The sequence below is a fragment of the Tupaia chinensis genome, unplaced genomic scaffold (genome assembly GCF_000334495.1).
Source record: "Tupaia chinensis unplaced genomic scaffold, TupChi_1.0 Scaffold148822_2, whole genome shotgun sequence".
Classification (NCBI taxonomy): Eukaryota; Metazoa; Chordata; class Mammalia; order Scandentia; family Tupaiidae; genus Tupaia; species Tupaia belangeri.
The window spans coordinates 1,428,958-1,448,554 of record NW_006208670.1 but is presented as its reverse complement, the minus strand read 5'-3'; the positions used below and the strand labels follow the sequence as shown (position 1 = coordinate 1,448,554).

The following is a 19,597-nucleotide window of genomic DNA, read 5'->3' as shown; positions in this document are numbered from 1 at the left end:
TCAGCAGCAGCCATCCCGGGAAGCCAGCCCACAGCCCTGCAGCCTGGTTGCCCAGGGTAGTCAGGACCTGGTCAGTGACCCCAGCCTCCGTTTTTGCTGCAGCCCTGCTTCTACTGGGCCCAGCAGAGAAGCCACTCAGACACAACGTTCAACTTCTCGTCGGGTTACTACTCAGAACGCGTGTCCGGGATCCCCAGAGGTAGATGGGAGATGCTCAGAGTGCCTAGGAAGCCAGTGAGAGACCAGGATGCGGGCTCCAGATCCAGAGAGCTGACCTGCAGAGGGGTAGTCGGGGATAGCCCCAGTAATCCAATAGACACGTAATCCCCTGCTTTAAGTCAAACACCAAATAACCCCAGGGAACTTGAGGTCTGCTGGAGAAGGGAGGAAAACACAGATGTCAGTAACTAACCCTTTCGTGCTAAATTTGTTCAACACTGGCTCCATCTCTAGAAATATACTTGGGAGCAGGGACACTCTTGGTGTGGAACCTCCACACACCAGGCCTGGGGCAAAGAGGGCCCCAACTTCTGAGCAGATGAGAGGGCCAGAGTGCCCTGTGGGACAAGGAAGAAAAAGGACAGAGGCTGCTGGAAACCAGCCCCGAGAGGTACTGCCAGCTGTCGCCTAGAGGTGCAGGTCAAAAGAACAAGGTGCCCCACTGCCCCTCAGGAGCACCCCTCCTGGCTCTCTGTGGACATGTGACCAGCCAGCGGGGTTGGGCACCCCCTGTGCTGTTGGGGTGTGGGAAGGTAGCACCTGTCCCTTACTGTCCCCTGCACAGAGCCTGGGGGCTCTCGGCTCTGGGTTGTAACTCAGTCCGCTCTTGATAGTGTATGTGAGTATATTAGGGAATTTATGCAGAGGGCGTTGAAAGTGTTACTCGGTGTGCTTAAGATCCCCCTGGTATTTGAAATAGTCTATGACAATTAAAAAAAAAAAACAAAAACAAAAACAACGTCACACACAACTTTTATTCTTTTTAAAAATGAGTTTCAGATTAGAGAGGATAGGGGCAATTATTTTTAGCGGTTTTCTGTATGCCATTTTAGAAACGTTATTTGATCATAATTCCCTTTTCCTGAAGGTAAAATGAAAGAACAAAGTCTATTTACAGACTTTCTAGAAATAAAGATTGTCTGCAGTGTGAGTGCATACCAGTACTCATGGAGGCTAAAGTTAATTTCCCCAACATCACCATCGGTTGCAGCTTAGTTCTCTGTGCAGTTACTCAGAAAACTCCAGCTTTAGGTCACTTTCTCAGGGAGGTGGCCAGTGGCTCGCCTGTGGCGGAGCCCAAGCTCATGAGGAGTGGAAAGGTCACTAGCTCTTACTCCGGTAGTCCTCTCAGGGCTACGAGTCCAGCTGCACCTTCACTGGGATGGGCACATGGGTTTCCAGAGAACACCTCCTGTTTGCAGTACACTGTCAGCATCTTCCATTATTAGCTTGATTAGAATTTACTGGTAAAGTGCGTGTGCTAAAGGTACTCGGGGCTTGAAGTACCATACTTCCAGTGCAAGTAGCAGTAAAGGAGGAGAGGGGAGAAAGGAAGTGGCCAGGACAGTTCAGCCTCAGAATGCAGCGCGGTCCCCTTCCTGGCCCGCCTCGTCCTGAGCTCATTACCCTGGAAAACCACGTCTCCCAGGCCCTGTGCTCCACCAGACTATTTTTGCAAAGGGCGTATTTCAGTTGCTCTAACAAAACAGTTTCTAATACTTGCCAAGGAGAATAAATTACAGTAGGAATAGATGATAATTATTAGGAACTTATTTTTGGAATAAGAAACCTTCCTTAATAAAAGGCTATGTACTGCCCTCTGAAAGGAACAGAGAATTTCCCCCAAAGTCAAAAATACGCTTGTAACCGTTCACATCCATATCCTGTGGGGTTAAATTAGGTTTAACATGTTCTCAGAAGCCCAGATTCAAGCTGCGTTCAGCCCACGGGTTACGAGGAGCACTCAGCGAATTTGAATTCTTTAAACACAACTCTAAATTCCTGGTCTTTCTATTTTGGAGGCAATTGGATGGACTTAAAAGATACAGATCTTCCTATAGGGTATGCAGATCCCAAAGTTTTGAAAAGATCTCATTGGCATCGTGGACTAGTCAGAAATCTTAGTAAACGGCTTCAGCATCTTTCAGTAATGTGTCTGAAGAGCCCTTTGGAGAATAAATGTGAAACTGGAACAAAATGATTTATTTTGGCTTCTTTTTGTGACTTTGCCAGTTAAATAAGTTAGAATTAAAGATGAGGATGGCTTGTGACCCTAGTTACGGTAACTGCAGTGTTTGGTTCTAATTGTAAAGTTGTTTTCAGAGAGTTAATACAATGGAAAACCAGGGTGAATTTATTTTAAAAGATCTTCAAATAAAAAAAATAAAATAAAAAATCCAGGCAGAAAGAGCCTGAACTCTAAGAGGTGCTGAACCATAGAGATGGGCATTTTTGTTGGCTTCAATATTTCTCTGATACTAATGAAGAGCTTGAATTCTATGTTGATTCCATACCAGGGATGGATTATTTAAAATTAGTTATTAGCTTTGAAAAGTACAAGTGAACGGAAAGCAAAACAAAAAATTAATATCATTGAGCAAGACATCTAGCACTGCTCTTTGTATTCCATAATTCTTACCCAGGGCTGTCATTTCATGATCACAGGTTATTTGAGATGTCCTTGCATTGTTTGTTAAATTAAATCTAGCTTTTCTCCATGACTTATTTGTGTAAGGTTGCTATACCCAAATCTGACTGCAGGATCGGTAAAGGAACAGAAGGAGCAAATGGAGATTTAGAATTTCAATTTCTTTCTCCGTGTATAAACCACTACTACCACGCTGGATTAAGACTATGTTTATTTAGCTCTCAAGTAAACTGGACCCTTTCCTAAAATGATTTGCAAAAATGACGTCCCTTTGTGTTTCCATGGGCCGCTTACCGAGCAATAACATCATCAGTAGGTCCTGGTCTCCTGAGAATAGCAGCTTAATTACTCAGAAATTTAAAATCAAGAGTAATGGCAAAGGCAAATATAGAAACTGTCTTTGGTGTCTCACTATTTATCTTTGGGTGCTTTATTACTGAATTTAATACCTCAGATAGTCTTTTTTTGTTTATGCAGATTTTAATTACTAAGTAGGTCTGGAAAATGGGAATTATTACGTTATCATAAGTGAAGAAATGTACATGGGTCTGAGTGTCGCAGTGTGCAGGTGTCACAGGCATAAAGCAAGAATAACAGCATCAAGCAATTCAGCTGAAGCTATCTTTAAGGAGAAAAGAAAGGTTTAATGCTATCCTTGAGTGTAACTTAAACCCTCGCTAAATATTTTTAACTGCAATAAAAGCATGTTAATTGTAAGAGTGACTTTTTTTATAAGACCTCATTTCTTAGAGTAAGTTTTCCTTTCTAAGAACACAAAAGCCAACTGAAATCATCTCTCTTTAAAAAAAAAGTTATCTATTTTTCTTTATTTACTTTATTTTTTTATTTACTTTTAATTTGACCAGAGAGGAACAGAGACATAGAGGACAAGTGAGAAAGCAAGCCGCCAGGTCCAGGACTCGAACCGCAGTCGGCCATGTGGGAGTCCAGCGCCCTTAACCATCACACCACCTGCCGCTCCATGAAACAGTATCTCGTAGTAACTCACTCCATTGGCTTTTAATCACAATGGAGAAATAGCACAGGAATTTTTTGTATTTTGAAGATTCAGGATGATGATGAAATTGTTGATAAGGCCATTGTCATCCTAAGCCATTCCATTAGTCTTATGATTCTTAAGTATTTTGAGTATTTGGTCTTACTTTTCTAGAATTGTATATAAAACTGGGGAGACTATACTGTAATGTCTTGCACATACAACTATTTTTTTTTTAAGGTTTTTGCTGTAGGGCACATGTGTTCACCAGAGAGACAAGAGAGGGGAAAGTAGGAAATCACCCCAGCCTCCCCAGTGGGGATGGCCGTGCTGCCGTCCCTTCTCCATTCTCCTCGCAGGATTTTGGACCTGCTCTCAGTGTGATTTTCTCTTTTTTCTTTTTCTTTTTTTCTGTCAGAGATTTTTGCTATAGCGTGTATTTGCTGGAGAGATAGAAAGCGAGAAATCACCCCCTAGGGGTGCATGCCCATTCTCCTCTCAGAATTTTGGGCATGCATGCATACGTGCCCGGCATGAATTTAGCCTGCCGGATCCTGGACTCAAACTGGGCTTGACTATGTGGGAGTCCAGCGACATAACCATTAAGGCCTCTGCTGGTCCCACCTGGTGTAATTTTCAAGCCACTGGGTCCAGGACACGAACCGCGGTCAGTCACGTGGGAGTCCAATACATTAAGCATCCCACCACCTGCTGGCCCTGCATATGCAGCTTTTAACAGTATCGTTTACAGGAAACATGATAGACATTTAATAAGCATTTTTGTGTTTCCAGGGTTTTTGCCCCACTCCTACAATTGTTTTTGTTCCTGACCGACAAGATCAATGTCTTTACTTCCTCTTTACCCACCCCTTTGCTTTTCTTTAGCATGACGAGTGGCTTCACAGTGTGCTCAGTAAGACCCTAGTGACCACGTGGAGCACGTCACCCCACGCCTAGTCATCTTTACAGAGAACTTTCTGGATCTCAAGTGCGTGCGCGCGCTCTCTCTCTCTCTCTCTGTCTCGTACACACACACAGACCTAGAATTTGGTCCTTGCTCTGAAACTGTTTAGCAGAATACTTGGCAAGGTAAAACTGAGTGAAGCAGTGTGAAACATTTATAATGCAGCACATCATAGATTACACATTCGATATCAAAGTATCAAAGACTTGCATGCTGTGTAGTTTTGAAGATATTAAATATGTGAACAAGCTGACACAGAAAAATAAAAGGTATATTTTATTCGGCGTAGATTACGAGACGTTTGCTCCTGAGGGGATCTCTGTGTGTGTCTGTGGGTCCTTGGGGCAGCTAAGCTAGCACCTCCTGTCCTACTCGTCAGAAAGGCTACAAGAGAAGTTGGAGCCGTCACTGGGCGTTTTGTCGTAGAAATGATAGGTATATGACTTCTTTCCAAAAATTAGGCAACTTCACTTCTTTTCTTTTTTTCTCTCGAAGCATTCTCTGTGATGGAACTGAAGATCTGATTGCTTGTTAGGGAATGGCGGGGGTCTGAGCTGTGTGGCGGGAGTAATAGCACGGTATTTCTTTCATGAGTGTACACTAGCCTCCATCTGTTGTATTCATCGGTGGGTTTTTCTTCCACTTGTGCCCAGTGAATACCTGTGAGTAACCATGTTCTAACTGCTTTAGTCATTGAAGAATGCATCAGTTAAAAATGCACCCGTTAAAAATCTTTGGAACAGGTGCCCAAAGTGGTTTAATCCACGTACTTTTTGTCTTGGCCACCTCTTGTTTCTCTGCCACTCTTTCGAAGATCAGTTAATTCTTTGTAATTAAGGAGAGCAGCCTCTTTAATTTAGAGATATTTTTGTTCTTCTCAGAACAGTAAATATTAGCACTTGTTATTTGAAAGAATTAGAAGCATGTAGAGAAGTCATTTTTTTTCCTAAACCAGGTAAACACAGGTATATTACACACAAAATATATATATTTTGTTTGTCTCCCTTCATTTTAGCAACAGAGTAAGAATCGAAAGGTAGATTCAATCGTAAAAGAGACTGTAGTTTTGAAAAGACACATTACCTAGGCATTTAAATTTTTTCCCTGATGTAGTTGAAAATACAATCTAATTATTCTGCTGATTAATTTTATAATATGAGTAGAAGAACATAAGTATTCGATCACATGGCTCCTAATAAACTGTGATACATGTGTGTGATTATACACTATTTTGTCAGAGCTTTGATTCCTCCTTAAATATAATACTCCCTGAGGAAAGTATTGGAATTTTTTTCTTTTTGCCTCACTTTAACCCCACAGATGGTTATATTTGGTTTTAATATTTACAAAGAAGTAAATCTCTTAACTCATTTAAAAGAACTTCTTCTTTTGTATTATCTGACAGTACTAGAGGGTTAGAATTTTCATTCTTTGCTGTGTGCCAGAATCACGTAAAATTGTAACTGAAGTTCCTAGAAACAGACTTACGTAAGGAAATCATGTCAGAAAATGTGTCCTATGAAAATAGAAGTAAATGGATAAAAGCATATCAAACTGAATTCTTTTTATTTTCCTCTAAGAATTGGATATGAATAGCATTGTTAGCATTAATGAAAGTTGAGAGCATCTTCAATGATAGGACAAGTCACCCAGCGTTTCTAGGAGCTGTGTACGTCTGCTCTGTGGCATAATCATTTTTCTGGTCATAGAAGTTGATGGGAAAAGCACCCCTTAAAACCAGCAGGTGGTATGCTGGTTCAGGGCGCTGGACTCCCACATGGCCCACCACGGTTCAAGACCCGGACCTGGCAGCTTGCTTTCTCTCTCTGTCTTACCTTCACTCTCACTCTGTCTCTCTCTGGTCGAATTTTTAAAATAAATGAATCAATAAAGTTAAATAATTCTTAGAACATGATAGCCTCACAGACCAGACATCTCTCTTCTAAAGTTAAAAGGTACCGCCGTGTGTGTCATTTAAAAGAGCTGGCTGTGCCCAAAGACTTAAGCAGGTCTCTACTGTCATCTCTCACAAATCGCTTTAAAATGAGTATTTTTAAGAAAAGTGAGATGTGAGAATACAGTGTTCTAAGTTTAACTGCAATCACGGCCATGCAAACATTTGTAAAAGGCCAGTTAACAACAAGAAAATCAATAGAGATCATGACATTTTGAAAAATCATATTTTTAACTCATAACCTTACATATGAGGCAATTATCAGACTTTTTTTTTTTTTTTACTTTTTAGGATTTGTGCTTTTCATTAAATATGAAAGTTTTTACAACCCCTTTTTTTTTGGGGGGGGAGGTTTTCGCTATAGGGCACGTGTGCTCACCAGACAGACAGAGAGAGACAGAAAGGAAGAAATCACCCCCCAGGGGGTATGGCCATGCCGCAGTCCCTTCTCCTCCATTCTCCTCTTGGGATCTCGGGCACGTATGCACACGCGCCCGGCGTGAGTTTTAAGCCACCGGGTCCGGGATGCGAACCGCGGTCAACTATATGGGAGTCCAGCGACATAGCCATTACGCTAACTGCTGGTCCCTTTACAAACCCTTTTCAAGTACAGTATCTGTGCCTTATGCATACAGGAATACAGTTTAGTGATTCTGGCTCAGATATAAAATTATCAAATTCATTTGCAAACCTAAAACCTATGTTTTACTGCATTATATTTTTGACATATAATATTTGCTCAAAATTTAAATTTTACTGGATTATATTTTAGGTGTAAAAAATTTACTCATTGTACTCATTTAATGCACTGTCTTTTTTAACAGTTACATGAGAAAATGAGCACTCCTTTTTATTTTAAGAAAAAAATGTTTTAATTTAACTTTATTTATTTATTTTAATTTGAACAGAGAGGGACAGAGTAAAAGAAAGAGAGGAAAGTGACAAAGCAAGCCACCAGGTCCAGGACTCAAACCACAGTCGGCCACGTGGGAGTCCAGCACCCTCAACCTCCATGCCCCCTGCCAGCCCCAGAAAATCAGCACTGTTCATGTTTCTGTGTTCTGAATTTCCGTTTTGCTCCTCTGCAGGCGGTGGGTGCGACTGCTGTTCGGACGGGAGTTCCCCTTGCAGGATCTCCTGGTGGTCTGGGATGCCTTGTTCGCCGATGGCCTCAGCCTGAGCTTGGTGGACTACATCTTCATAGCCATGTTGCTCTACATCCGGGATGCCCGTAAGTGGGAAGGACCTCGCCTCCCTCCGGCTCGGGGGTCTGGGTAGTGTAAAGTGTGTTGCCTTTCAGCATGCTTTCTACTTTCTCATGTGATTTATACATACCTAAGTTTTCCTGGCAGGTAATACACTGACTTTTCAAAGGAACACGCTAAGCGTCTCTCTTGTTAGTTCACCGCGTAGATGCTGGGAGATGCGTGCACTTTTATTCTAGGAGAACTGAAATATCCTTCAGAACCATTTTTCTAAAGACGTTCCTCCTGCTTTAATCTCCTCGTTACACACCGTTGTGAAATGCACGTCTAAAAGCCAGCACTCAGATATGTTTAGAGCTCCATCTTCTGACAGGTAGGGAGCATTCAAGAATACTGACTGGGAGACGGGAGTTGTTTTTGTAGCGACAGCACTTTGCCAATAAAAAAACAAATATCACATCCGAAGGTATTCGAACCTCTCCCTCTTTGTTTTCTAGCAAGGCCCGTTTCTCAGCGCCGTGGCTAGCCGGAGGTGTGTCCCATCTTAGGGTGCTGGCCCAGGCCACAAAGCCAGTGCCTGTCTACTTCTGCTGTTAACGAGTCTGATAATCCTCATTCTGAAGAAAATACCAGAACATGTTTTAAATTTCCAAGTAACTCCAATTTTGTTTTCTTTCTCAGAGAAATCATCACAGTGCCCAAAACAAAATTTGTAAGCCAGCATACGATGAGGAAAGACGGTGCGAAGTGACGCGGTTGAGTTAGGGGTTGGACGCTCTGAGCAGGACGTGGCGGAACACCCACTGTCGGCGTCGTGAATGAGCATGGGTCTCTCTTATTGGCTCATCGACGACCCGTTGTGCCAGATGCTCTTGTTACGCCTCTGGTAACACTATCCATCTAACAAATTTCAGATCATACTCTTTAATTCCCCCAGATTACTTAGAATAAGTAAGTGGCAGGAGCACCACATCTCATCCCAAAGTCGCGGGGTTTATGCTGTGCCCCGAAGGTCACGTAGTTTGGGTTTTGACAGACAAAATGCAAGTTTCTTTTTTTTTTTTTTCTGAGCCAGAACTAATCATAAAAGAACATGGAAATCCTAAGAGGAAGCATCTGGAAAACAGAAAAAGATATTTGGGTAAATTTGAAGGATACTAGATTTTAGGATATTCAGTACTAATGTCCTTTTTCAAGTTGTGTGTTTTCTTAAAAAATGTAAGTAGTAAAAAACCAAAAAGAATGAGAAACTTCTGTTAGGAAAAAAGTGCTTTGGGGTTATTATTTTCAAAAAGCTTTCCGAATCAAACAGCTATTGAGATGTACTTTGATTTTCTGTAACCTTAAACAGTTAAGTTTGTTCTTAACATTGATACATCATCATATATATATATTTTAATTTTTAATTTTTTTAAATTTACTTATTTTACATTCATTCACTGTATATCGTTGCAGCATACAAAATGAGTATTCCCATCTGTATGCTAAGGTCCCCCTTTTTTTTTTTTTTTTTTAAGTGATTTTTGCTATAGGGACATGTGTACTCGCCAGAGAGACAGAAAGCAAGTAATCATCCCCCAGGGCAATGGCCACACTGCAATCTCTTCTCCATTCTCTTCTCAGGATCCTGGGCACATATGCACATATGCCCAGCGTGAGTTTCAAGCCACCAGGTCTGAGACTAGAACTGTAGTTGGCTATGTGGGAGTCCAAATGCAATCCTCACACCATCTGCTGGCCCCAAGGTCCACCCTTTTAATTTCATAAAAACATGGCAGATTTTTGGTAGCTGAATCCTTTACATATATTTTTATGAGAGGTTTTTGCTATAGGCTGCGTGTGCTTGCTGGAGAGACACAGAGAGACAGAGAGACAGAAAGTGTTAAATCCCCCCCTAGGGGGATGGCCATGCCGCCATCCCTTCTCCTCCAGTCTCCTCTCGGGATTTGGGGCACACATGCACATGCGCCCAGCATGAATTTCAAGCAGCTGGGTCTAGGACTTGAACTGTGGTCAACTCCATGTGAATCCAGCAACATAACCGTTACACCATCTGCTGCTCCCCACATTTTTTTTAGGAGAGATTTTTACTGTAGACCACATGCACTTACTAGAGCAACAGAGAGACAAAAAGCCAGAAATCACCCTCCAGGGGAAATAGCAATGCCACAGTCCCTTCTCCAGTCTCCTCTTGGGATTTTGGGCACACACGCACATGCACCTGGCGTGAGTTTAAGGCATTGGGTCTGTGACTTGAACTGTAGTCGACTACATGGGAGTCCTGTGATGTAACCAGTATGCCTCTGCTGGTCACCACCTTTAGTATTTCCATTCACGATGTTAGAAACTATGGATACATGTGTAAAAATGCAGAAGTAGTGAAGTTCATTCATGTTGGTATTTAGTCTAACCTATTTTAATTTATTAGTTAAATTCATAACACTGGGTTAGCTGTCCTGAAGGAAAGAGTTAACATTTGTTAGTTGTTTAAGGGACCCTTCCCCTGTCCTCAAGGAGTTTATCAGGTAGTCGGGAAGACCACATAATTCATGCAGACCAGCATACCTGATGCTGTAGTTCGGATGTGGACAGGTGGCTTGACAGTTTAAGGAAAGATCCCGAGTTCCCCTCTGGGCCAGCCATGAATAGAGAAATGCACTGGTGAGCCAAAGGAGGGATCCGCGTTCCCGCCAGAAGGCACAGCATGAACAAGGGCTGGAGGTGAGAAGCAGCTCGATCGGAAGGAGGGGATATGTACGTGCTCCTATGCCAGGACTAGAGTATTCGGAATTACTGGAGTAGAGGAGGAGAGAGGCGCCATGGCAGGCAGAGCCTGGGAAGAGCTGTGCTGTAGCCTGGAGCACTGAGCTGTCAGGAGTGCAGAGGACCACAGACTGGGAAGGCCCACAGCGTGCAGCCCTGGGGAGTCCTTGGCCGCCCGGCCAGCGTGGACTTACCGGAGTGCTGGGGCAGGGCTGGGCTGTGAACATTACAGTGGCTGCTAGCTTTCCCCAGGCCTCTTCCTGTGGCTGATGCCACGCTTTGCAATCCTGTAAGATCTTTCCAATGCCACTCGATATGACAGTTAACTGGACCCCGTCTCAGCATTGTTCCTTAGCTACTGTGGATGTTGCTCCTATCTGCTCAACAAGATTGCAAGCTTTCTTAGTACGAGAACCAGCGTTGTAATTCTTCCCTGTCCCGCGGAGCTTCTGAGGCTGTTTATGTGCTCGGTTAGTACTCGGAGTGAGGCGGGGCCAGGAGGTGCTTCAGAGACCTGGGGCTGGATTTAGGGGTTGCTGGGTGGACAGGCACCGTCCTCACTCTTAGAATAACAGCTCAAATAAGTGGCTTTTTAAAAAAAAAAGAATTATTTTATATAAATTTATTTATTTATTTATTTTAATTTGATGAGAGAGGGACACAGTGAGAGAGAAAGAGAGAGGGGAAGAGAGAAAGCAAGCCACCAGGCCCAGGACTCAGACTGCAGTCAACCATCTGGGAGTCCAAGGTTCTTTTTTTTTTTAGAGGTTTTTGCTATAGGGCGCGTGCACTCGCCAGACAGACATAGAGACAGAAAGCGAGAAATCAGCCCCCAGGGGGGATGGCCATGCCGCAATCCCTTCTCCTCCATTCTCCTCTCGGGATCTTGGGCACACACACACACACGCGCTCGGTGTGAGTTCTAAGCCACCAGGTCTGGGACGCGAACCGCGGTCGACTACGTGGGAATCCAGCGACATAGCCATTACACTAACTGCTGGTTCCCGGGAGTCCAAGGCCCTTAACCACCACACCTCCTGCCAGCCCTCAAATAAGTTAAAAATATGCTTTTTGACAGTTTTTTTAAAGGAAGCATTATCTACATTTTTAAATTAAATATCTCCTTTTTTTAACATTTTATATTGATTTAAATTTTTATTTTGTTTTCGTCTGGTATCAAAGAAAAACATTTTGTCTGATTTATAATGCAACATACCTTTTATTTGTCTGGTAAATTGCATTAATAGCTAAAACACTATAATCAGATCCATTTAACTGTAAATTTTCTTCACCTGAAAGTATCTCTCAAGTGCTTATGGTCTTTTTTAAATTTACTTTGTCTCTGCATACTTTGTAAATGGGAAAGTTTCCCTCTGGTACTTCTGCCCACTCGCCTTCCATCATGTTATAATGTGATAACTTTCCTGTTCTAGATGGGGGCGGGGATCCCATTAGCCGCGGCCAGGCCAGGCCAGGCCAGGCCAGGTAGGGAAGTTATATCATCTTTATGACTTAAACTATGTTCCTTCGGGCTTCGTGTTGAGCTCTGCCTACTCCAGCCATTATTTCCTATTGGCCAATGTTCTCTGCCCTACTCCAGAATTTCTACTTCTCTGTTTTGTGGTTAAGCACATGTTCAGCTTAACTGATGCCGAAACACAGTTTATTTCAACTATCTATTGAACTTGTCTATTCTAGAAAAGTTTTACCCAGCCTTAGCGGTTAAGAATAAACTCTCTTAAAACCACATGGTAGTGTTTCCACTCAAAGGGGATCCGTTGCCTGATAACCACAAATGCCATTCACATCCACCCAATCCTCGGAGAAAGACTTTTATTGCATGGCTAGCCAGGAGGAAGGCGGGAGGGTTATAGCTCAGGTGTTGGAGGTCAGATCTCAGAGCTGCGTCTCCAACTGTTTAAAAGCCTGGGACTTTCAGAGGAATAGTGCCAGTGCAGGTCCTCCGTTAGATCCATTCGTGCTAATGAGGGACTGAAATGTGTGCGTTTCTAACTGGTTAGCTCAGGACCCAGTCCCAGTGGTCCATTAAGCTTTGTGTGCAAATGCAGTGCTGACGGATTGCATTGCCGGATTGCATTGCCACAGCAAGCATTTCCACTCTTCCCTGCAGTGGGGGTCCACTTCAGGTCACTCAGCCTTCTCAGCAGCGAGTACTGCCAGCAAACTTACAAAACAGGAGTAGCAGTTCCGACTGGTTACAGTAATGTGTTAGGCATTTTCATAAACACAAATCAGGGTGGGTCGATTTGTTTAAGTGGTTCCTCATGAAGAATTCGCAGTTGTTCCTATGACCACATCAGATATGGACATCAGTGTACCCTTTGAGTTACAAATCCCATTTACGTTACTTTTTATTTTAGTTCCACGGTCTTAAAGTGTCACTAACAAAGGCTGACATATTATAGTAGTACAGTGCTGTGTTGGATCAAGCTCCACCGACTAGCTCCAGAGCGCCTGAGGGAGCTGGCTGCAGGAAGAGCAGAGCTGGAAATCCTCTCATCAGTCTTCCTCGTCTCCCCAGGTTACTAAACCATGCAACTCCTACACACAACGTGACTCCCACTTTCTCCTTCACTTGAACCGCACCAGCTCAGCTCCAGGTGCACCTTGTCTAAAGAGACGGTGAGGGAACCAACGCCTGTCGCTGACCACATACACCCTTGTCTCCTTGGAAGACCAGCCCTCGCCCCAGAAGAGCTTTCCTCCCCTTCTGTCAGTACACAGTCAGCACCGGAACAGTGGGGAGAAGTGTAAAATCCACCCGATGACTAGAAGCCAGTGCAGAGGCACAAATATGGGGAAACAAGGAAATATCTCTCCCTTAAGGGAGCAGTTCTTCAACCACAGACAGCTGAAAAGAATTCACAGAAAAAGAATTCAGAATATTCAGAGTGACAGAGATGAGGACGTTCCTCCACAGCTTTAAGGAGGAGAGAAGACGTCATAAAACAGGACCAGTCAGAATGTCCAGAGAGGAACACTGTGACGCAGGAAATCAAGACCTGCCTCGAAATTATTAATAGCGGATTAGACCACGCAGAAGATTGAATCTCTGATCGTGAAGACAAAACCTCTGACCTAGACAAAAATCACCAAAAAGAGTGAAAATTAACCAAAAACAAAAGATGATAACATGCAAGGAATACTTTCAGGTCATTGGAAATGTCATAACAGATTTTTGCAGAGGGAAACATAGAAAAATACTTCCTTGTATTTTTTGATGACTCAATAGATACCATGAAATGCCCAAACATCTGAGTAATTGGATGCTAGAAGGTGAAGAATCTAATAACGGCATCGAAAACGTATTCTGTGAAATACTTGCAGGAAACTTTCGAAACCTAGAGAAACATTCAAACATCCAGACCCAAGAAATGCAAAGGAGCCCAAATAGAATCATCCTACGAAGATCCTCTCCACAGCCCATCATAGCAAGATTGGTCAAAATCACAGAGAAAGACAAGATTCTAAACATGGGAAAAGAGAAACATCAAGTTACTTACAAAGATGACCCCATTAGGCTAACAACAGACCTCTTAAGTGAAGCAATAAAAGCAAGAAAAGAATCGGAAGATATCTTTAAAATGCTAAAAAAAAAAAAAAAATTCAACCAAGAATGCTATACCCAGCAAGACTTTCCTTCACATGAGAAAAACAAATAAAATCATTCTCAGATAAGCAAAGACTGAAAGCATTCACCAATACTAGACAAGCTCTTCAAGAAGTACTGAAGGGAATATTATAATAGGAAAACTAAAGAGAGACAAACAAATGAGAGAACAAAAAGCAACCAAGAAAAAATAGTGAACAAAATGGCAGGCACAAGTCCACAAATGCTGATCATAACATTGAATGTCAATGGACTAAATTCTCCCATCAAAAGAGACAGACTGGTTGAATGGAAAAAAAAAAAAAAAAAAGGAGTCTCTCTGTGCCTACAACAAACACACCTCATGGATAAAGAAACATAGGCTAAAAGTGAAGGGCTGGAAAAAGATATCCCAAGCAAATTAAAAAAAAAAAAAAGGCTGGAGTCACAATACTGATATCAAATAAGATAGATTTTAAGACAAAAACTGTAAGAAGAGACAAAGACACTTTTTAGTACTAAAGGGCTAGTTCATCAAGAAGATACAGCACTTATAAATATCTACACATAACACTGGCGCACGTAAGTATGTGGAAGAGAGAATGCTACACAATAGTTGTTGGAGATCTCAACACTACATTGTACCCTCTGGACAGATCATCTAGACAAAAAGTAAGCAAAAAGAGATACAGCATCTAAAGCATACCATAAACTGAATGGACTTGACGGGCATCTATACAACTTCCCACCCAACAACCACAAAAGATACATTTTTCTCACCCCCACATGGAACCTTTCCAAAGACTGACCACATGATAGGGCACAAAGCAAGCCTTTCCACATGTAAATGGATAGAAACTACATCTAGCATCTTCACCAAGCACGATGTAATTAAACTTGAACTTAACTGCAGAAAAAACTCAAAATTACACAAAAACATGAAAACGGCAACATAATCCTAAGTGACTTCACAGCCGACGAAGAAATTAAGACTGGAATTAAAAGATTAATGGAAACCAATGCTGTGGGCACTTTTCATAACCTTTGGGACACAGCAAAAGCAGTCATAAGAGGAAAGTTCATAGCAATTAGTGCTCACAGAAATAAAGGGACAGGTATCAGATAGACAACTGACAACACACTTCAGAAAACTGGAAAAAAGCAACCAAAAAGCCCTGAAAACACCAGGAGAGAAAAAAATAATGAAGATTCGAGCAGAAATAAATGGAATAGAGAATGAAAGAACTATACAGAAAATGAGTGAAACCAAAAGCTGCTTCTTTTATGGAAAATAGTGAAACTAAAAGCTGGTTCTTTGAGAAGATAAACCAAATTGACACACCGTTCAGCTAGACTGATTGAGGACAGAGAAAGGAGCCAGATTAATCTAATCAGCACTGAAGCAGGCGAGGTGGTAACAGACGCCGCAGAGAATGCTAGGAGCAGCCACCCGCCAGCAGACAAAACCTGGATGAGATGGACAAATTCCTGGACACGTATAATCTACTGAGATTGAATCAACAAGACACAGACAGCCTGAATAGACCAGTGACCGGCAATGAGACTGATGGGTAATAGTCTCCCAACAAAGACAAGCCCAGGCATCAGTGGCTTCACTTCTGAATTCTGCAAAACGTTTAAAGAAGAGTTAACCTCCCTTCTACGCAAACTATTTCTAAAGACCAGAGAGGAAGGAGGGAACCCTCCCAAATTCATTCTGTGAAGCCTCCATCACCCTTATTCCAAAAACAGACAAGGACATCACAAGAAAGAAAAGAAAAGAAAGAAAAAGAAAGAAAGAAAGAAAGAAAGGAAAAGAAAGAAAGAAAGAAAGAAAGAAAGAAAGAAAGAAAGAAAGAAAGAAAAAAAGAAAGAAAGAAAAGAAAAGAAAAGAACAGAACTCGCCAGACAGAGAGAGACAGAGAGATAGAAAGCAAGAAATCACCCCTCAGCGGGGATGGCCACGCCGCAGTCCCTTCTCCTTCATTCCCCTCTCAGAATCTTGGGCACGCACGCACACGCGCCCAGCATGAGTTTATGCCACCGGAGCCGGGACTCGAACCGCGGTCAACTACGTGGGAGTCCAGCGACAGAGCCATTACGCTAACTGCTGGTCCCGAAAACTACATCCTTGATGAGTACAAATGCAAAAATTCTCAACAAAATACTAGCAAATTGTATCCAATGACACATTAAGTAAAAAGATTATATTCGGTTCAGTTTTATTCCAGGGATGAGAGGGTGGTTCAACATAAGCAAAACCATAAATGTAATATACCATGTTAACAGAAAGAAAGATAAAAAGTTATGACCATTGATATGATTATATCAATCGATATAGAAAAAAAGCATTTGATAAAATACAACATCCCTTCATGATTAAAACTGTCAACAAAATTGGCATAGAAGAGACTTGTCTCAACACAGTAAAAGCCATATATGGAAAAAAGAATTGCTAACATCATACTGAATGGGGTAAAGTTGGAAGCTTTTCCACTAAAAACTGGAACAAGACGTGGCTGCCCAGTTTCTACATTCCTTTTCAATATAATATTGGAAGTCCTAGCCAATGCAGCCAGACAAAATAATAAAATAAAAGACATTCAAATAGGGAAAGGGAAAGAAGTGAAATTACCTGTTTGCAGATGACATGATTATATCCATAGAAAACCCTAAAGAATCCACAGAAAATGCTCCTGGAAGTATGACGTGAATACAGTAAAGTGTTAAGGATACAAAATCAACATAAAAAATCTATACCATTTCCATATACCAGAAGTAAAGAGACTGAGGTGGAAATAAAGAAAACTATTAAATTTTCATGAGCCACCAAAAAAAAAAAAAAAAAAAAAAAAAAGATGCTTAGGAATAAATCTATCCAAAGACATCAAAGACCTCTACAAGGATAACTATGAAAAACTTAAAAGAATTTGAGGGACCAGCAGATGGCATAATGGTTACATTGCTAGACTCCCATATGGCCAACTGCAGTTCAAGTCCCGGACCTGGCAGCTTGAAACATGTTGGGTGTGTGTGTGGGTGTATGTATGCACACATGCGTGCCCAAGATCCTGCAAGGAGAATGGAGGAGAAGGTATTGCAGAGTGGCCATCCACCTGGGAGGTGATTTCTCACTTTCTGTCTCTCTGTTTCACTCTTTCTCTTCAGTGAGCACACATGCCATATAGCAAAAATCTCTCTACAAAAATAAAAAGTAAAATAATTTGAAAATGATACCAAAAAGTGAAAGCACATTCCATGTTCCTAACCACAGTCAGAATGACTAAGATTTTTAAAAAAAACTAAAAATGAAAGAAGTGAAATTACCTGTTTGCAGATGACATGATTATATCCATAGAAAACCCTAAAGAATCCACAGAAAATGCTCCTGGAAGTATGACGTGAATACAGTAAAGTGTTAAGGATACAAAATCAACATAAAAAATCTATACCATTTCCATATACCAGAAGTAAAGAGACTGAGGTGGAAATAAAGAAAACTATTCCATTTACAATAGCCACCAAAAAAAAAAAAAAGATGCTTAGGAATAAATCTATCCAAAGACATCAAAGACCTCTACAAGGATAACTATGAAAAACTTAAAAAAATTTGAGGGACCAGCAGATGGCATAATGGTTACATTGCTAGACTCCCATATGGCCAACTGCAGTTCAAGTCCCGGACCTGGCAGCTTGAAACATGTTGGGTGTGTGTGTGGGTGTATGTATGCACACATGCGTGCCCAAGATCCTGCAAGGAGAATGGAGGAGAAGGTATTGCAGAGTGGCCATCCACCTGGGAGGTGATTTCTCACTTTCTGTCTCTCTGTTTCACTCTTTCTCTTCAGTGAGCACACATGCCATATAGCAAAAATCTCTCTACAAAAATAAAAAGTAAAATAATTTGAAAATGATACCAAAAAGTGAAAGCACATTCCATGTTCCTAACCACAGTCAGAATGACTAAGATTTTTAAAAAAAACTAAAAATGATAAGTGTTGGTGAGGCTGCAGTGAAAAGGGAACTTTCCTACACTGTTGGTGGGAGTGTAAATTAGTACAGCCACTGTGGAAAACAATATGGAAATGCCTCCAAAAATCTACAAATAGAACTACCATGTGATTCAGTAATTCCACATAAATAAAGCATAAACATACTTTATTTCAAATGTAGCTGGCTACCAAAAGTCAGAATATTTTTTTAATCTTTCACTTTAATTTTTTATGTCACTGCCCTGCTAGTGGAGTACGCATTAGGAAAATATTACTGATTAGTGTTTCATGGTCAAAAGAATTTTAGTATAAAGATTAAAACTAAATTCTTATTCTAGCAGGTTTCTGTTTCTAGTTTGCTTTGTTTTGCGTTGCTTTGCCAGAGAGCACATGCCCTCACCAGAGACAGAGACAGGGAGATGGCTCCTGCCACAGGGATCCATCCCATCCCCTCCGTTCCTCCACCCTCAGGATGTGGGGTACACAAACACACACACACACACACACGCACACCCAGTGTGTTTCTCAAGCCACCAGGTCTAGAACCTGGACAGCAGCATCGGCCGTGTGAGATCCAGCTGCCTTAGCCACTGGGCCACAGAGCCGACCCTGTTCTTTTATGCTTAAACCAATTTGTAATAATTCTCTTTTACCTACTGTTGAGTGGGCTTAGTCATTCAAACAGGGATTTAATTCTTAGCATATGTAATTGCAAACTAAACCTGCTCTGAGAGGGGCTGGCTAGAAGCAGAGATGCAGCTCAGGAGAGGCCAGACCCCTCATGGCAGCTGCTGTTCGGGTCCCCAGCTGAGTCACGCCAGGCATCTGTGCAAGCGCCCAGGACCTGGTGGGCTGACGGACTGGAAGAGGGGGATCGTGGCATGGTCAGACCAGTGGGTGGTACTCTTCTCTCTCTCTCTGTTGCACGTGTGTGTGTGTGTGTGTGTGTGTGCATGCACATAGGCTATCATAAAGAAAAAATGTTTAAAGATACTCTGAAAGTGTAGATTTTTAAGAGTGTGTTAGAGATGGCATGACTGCGGGCGTCTAGCCTGGTCTCTGGATGCAGACCGTTCAGAAGACCTCTGGGAGGTGCCCGTGGCACACAGCGGTCAGATGGATGGATAAAAGATAGGACGCTAGCTCTACTGTTTATTCTGCAAGTAGAACATTCATACTTCATCTTACTGTACTTACATATGTATATCTTCTGATAGCTCCCGAGTTCTATCAGTTTATACTAAGATGGGGTTATTGTTCTTTGTTCCCTCTAAACTGAAAACCTGTATCAGGCTCTTCTGGAGACCTTCTAGATTCCTTAAAACTACTGTAAGGGTCAACGTTGGTGCCTGTAAACAGGGATAATCCTTGGACCCTGACACTAGATTGCCACAGGTATGAGATGAGGTGGGTGACGGTCTTAGAGCCGGGCAGACCAGGTCACAGAGAGCCTTCCGTCATCCTG

At 42.1% G+C, this 19,597-nt stretch overlaps 1 protein-coding gene across 4 annotated transcripts in view; it reads left to right on the top strand.

Annotated features, from left to right (window-relative positions):
* Positions 1–19,597, top strand: part of TBC1D5 (TBC1 domain family member 5) — a 480,733-nt gene that overhangs the window by 363,871 nt on the left and 97,265 nt on the right. For all 4 annotated transcript variants that reach the window (XM_027769181.1, XM_027769183.1, XM_027769182.1 and 1 more), the window contains one exon: positions 7,651–7,793. In XM_027769181.1, coding sequence (XP_027624982.1) covers positions 7,651–7,793 — 143 coding nt within the window. The remainder of the gene's footprint in view (positions 1–7,650; positions 7,794–19,597) is intronic.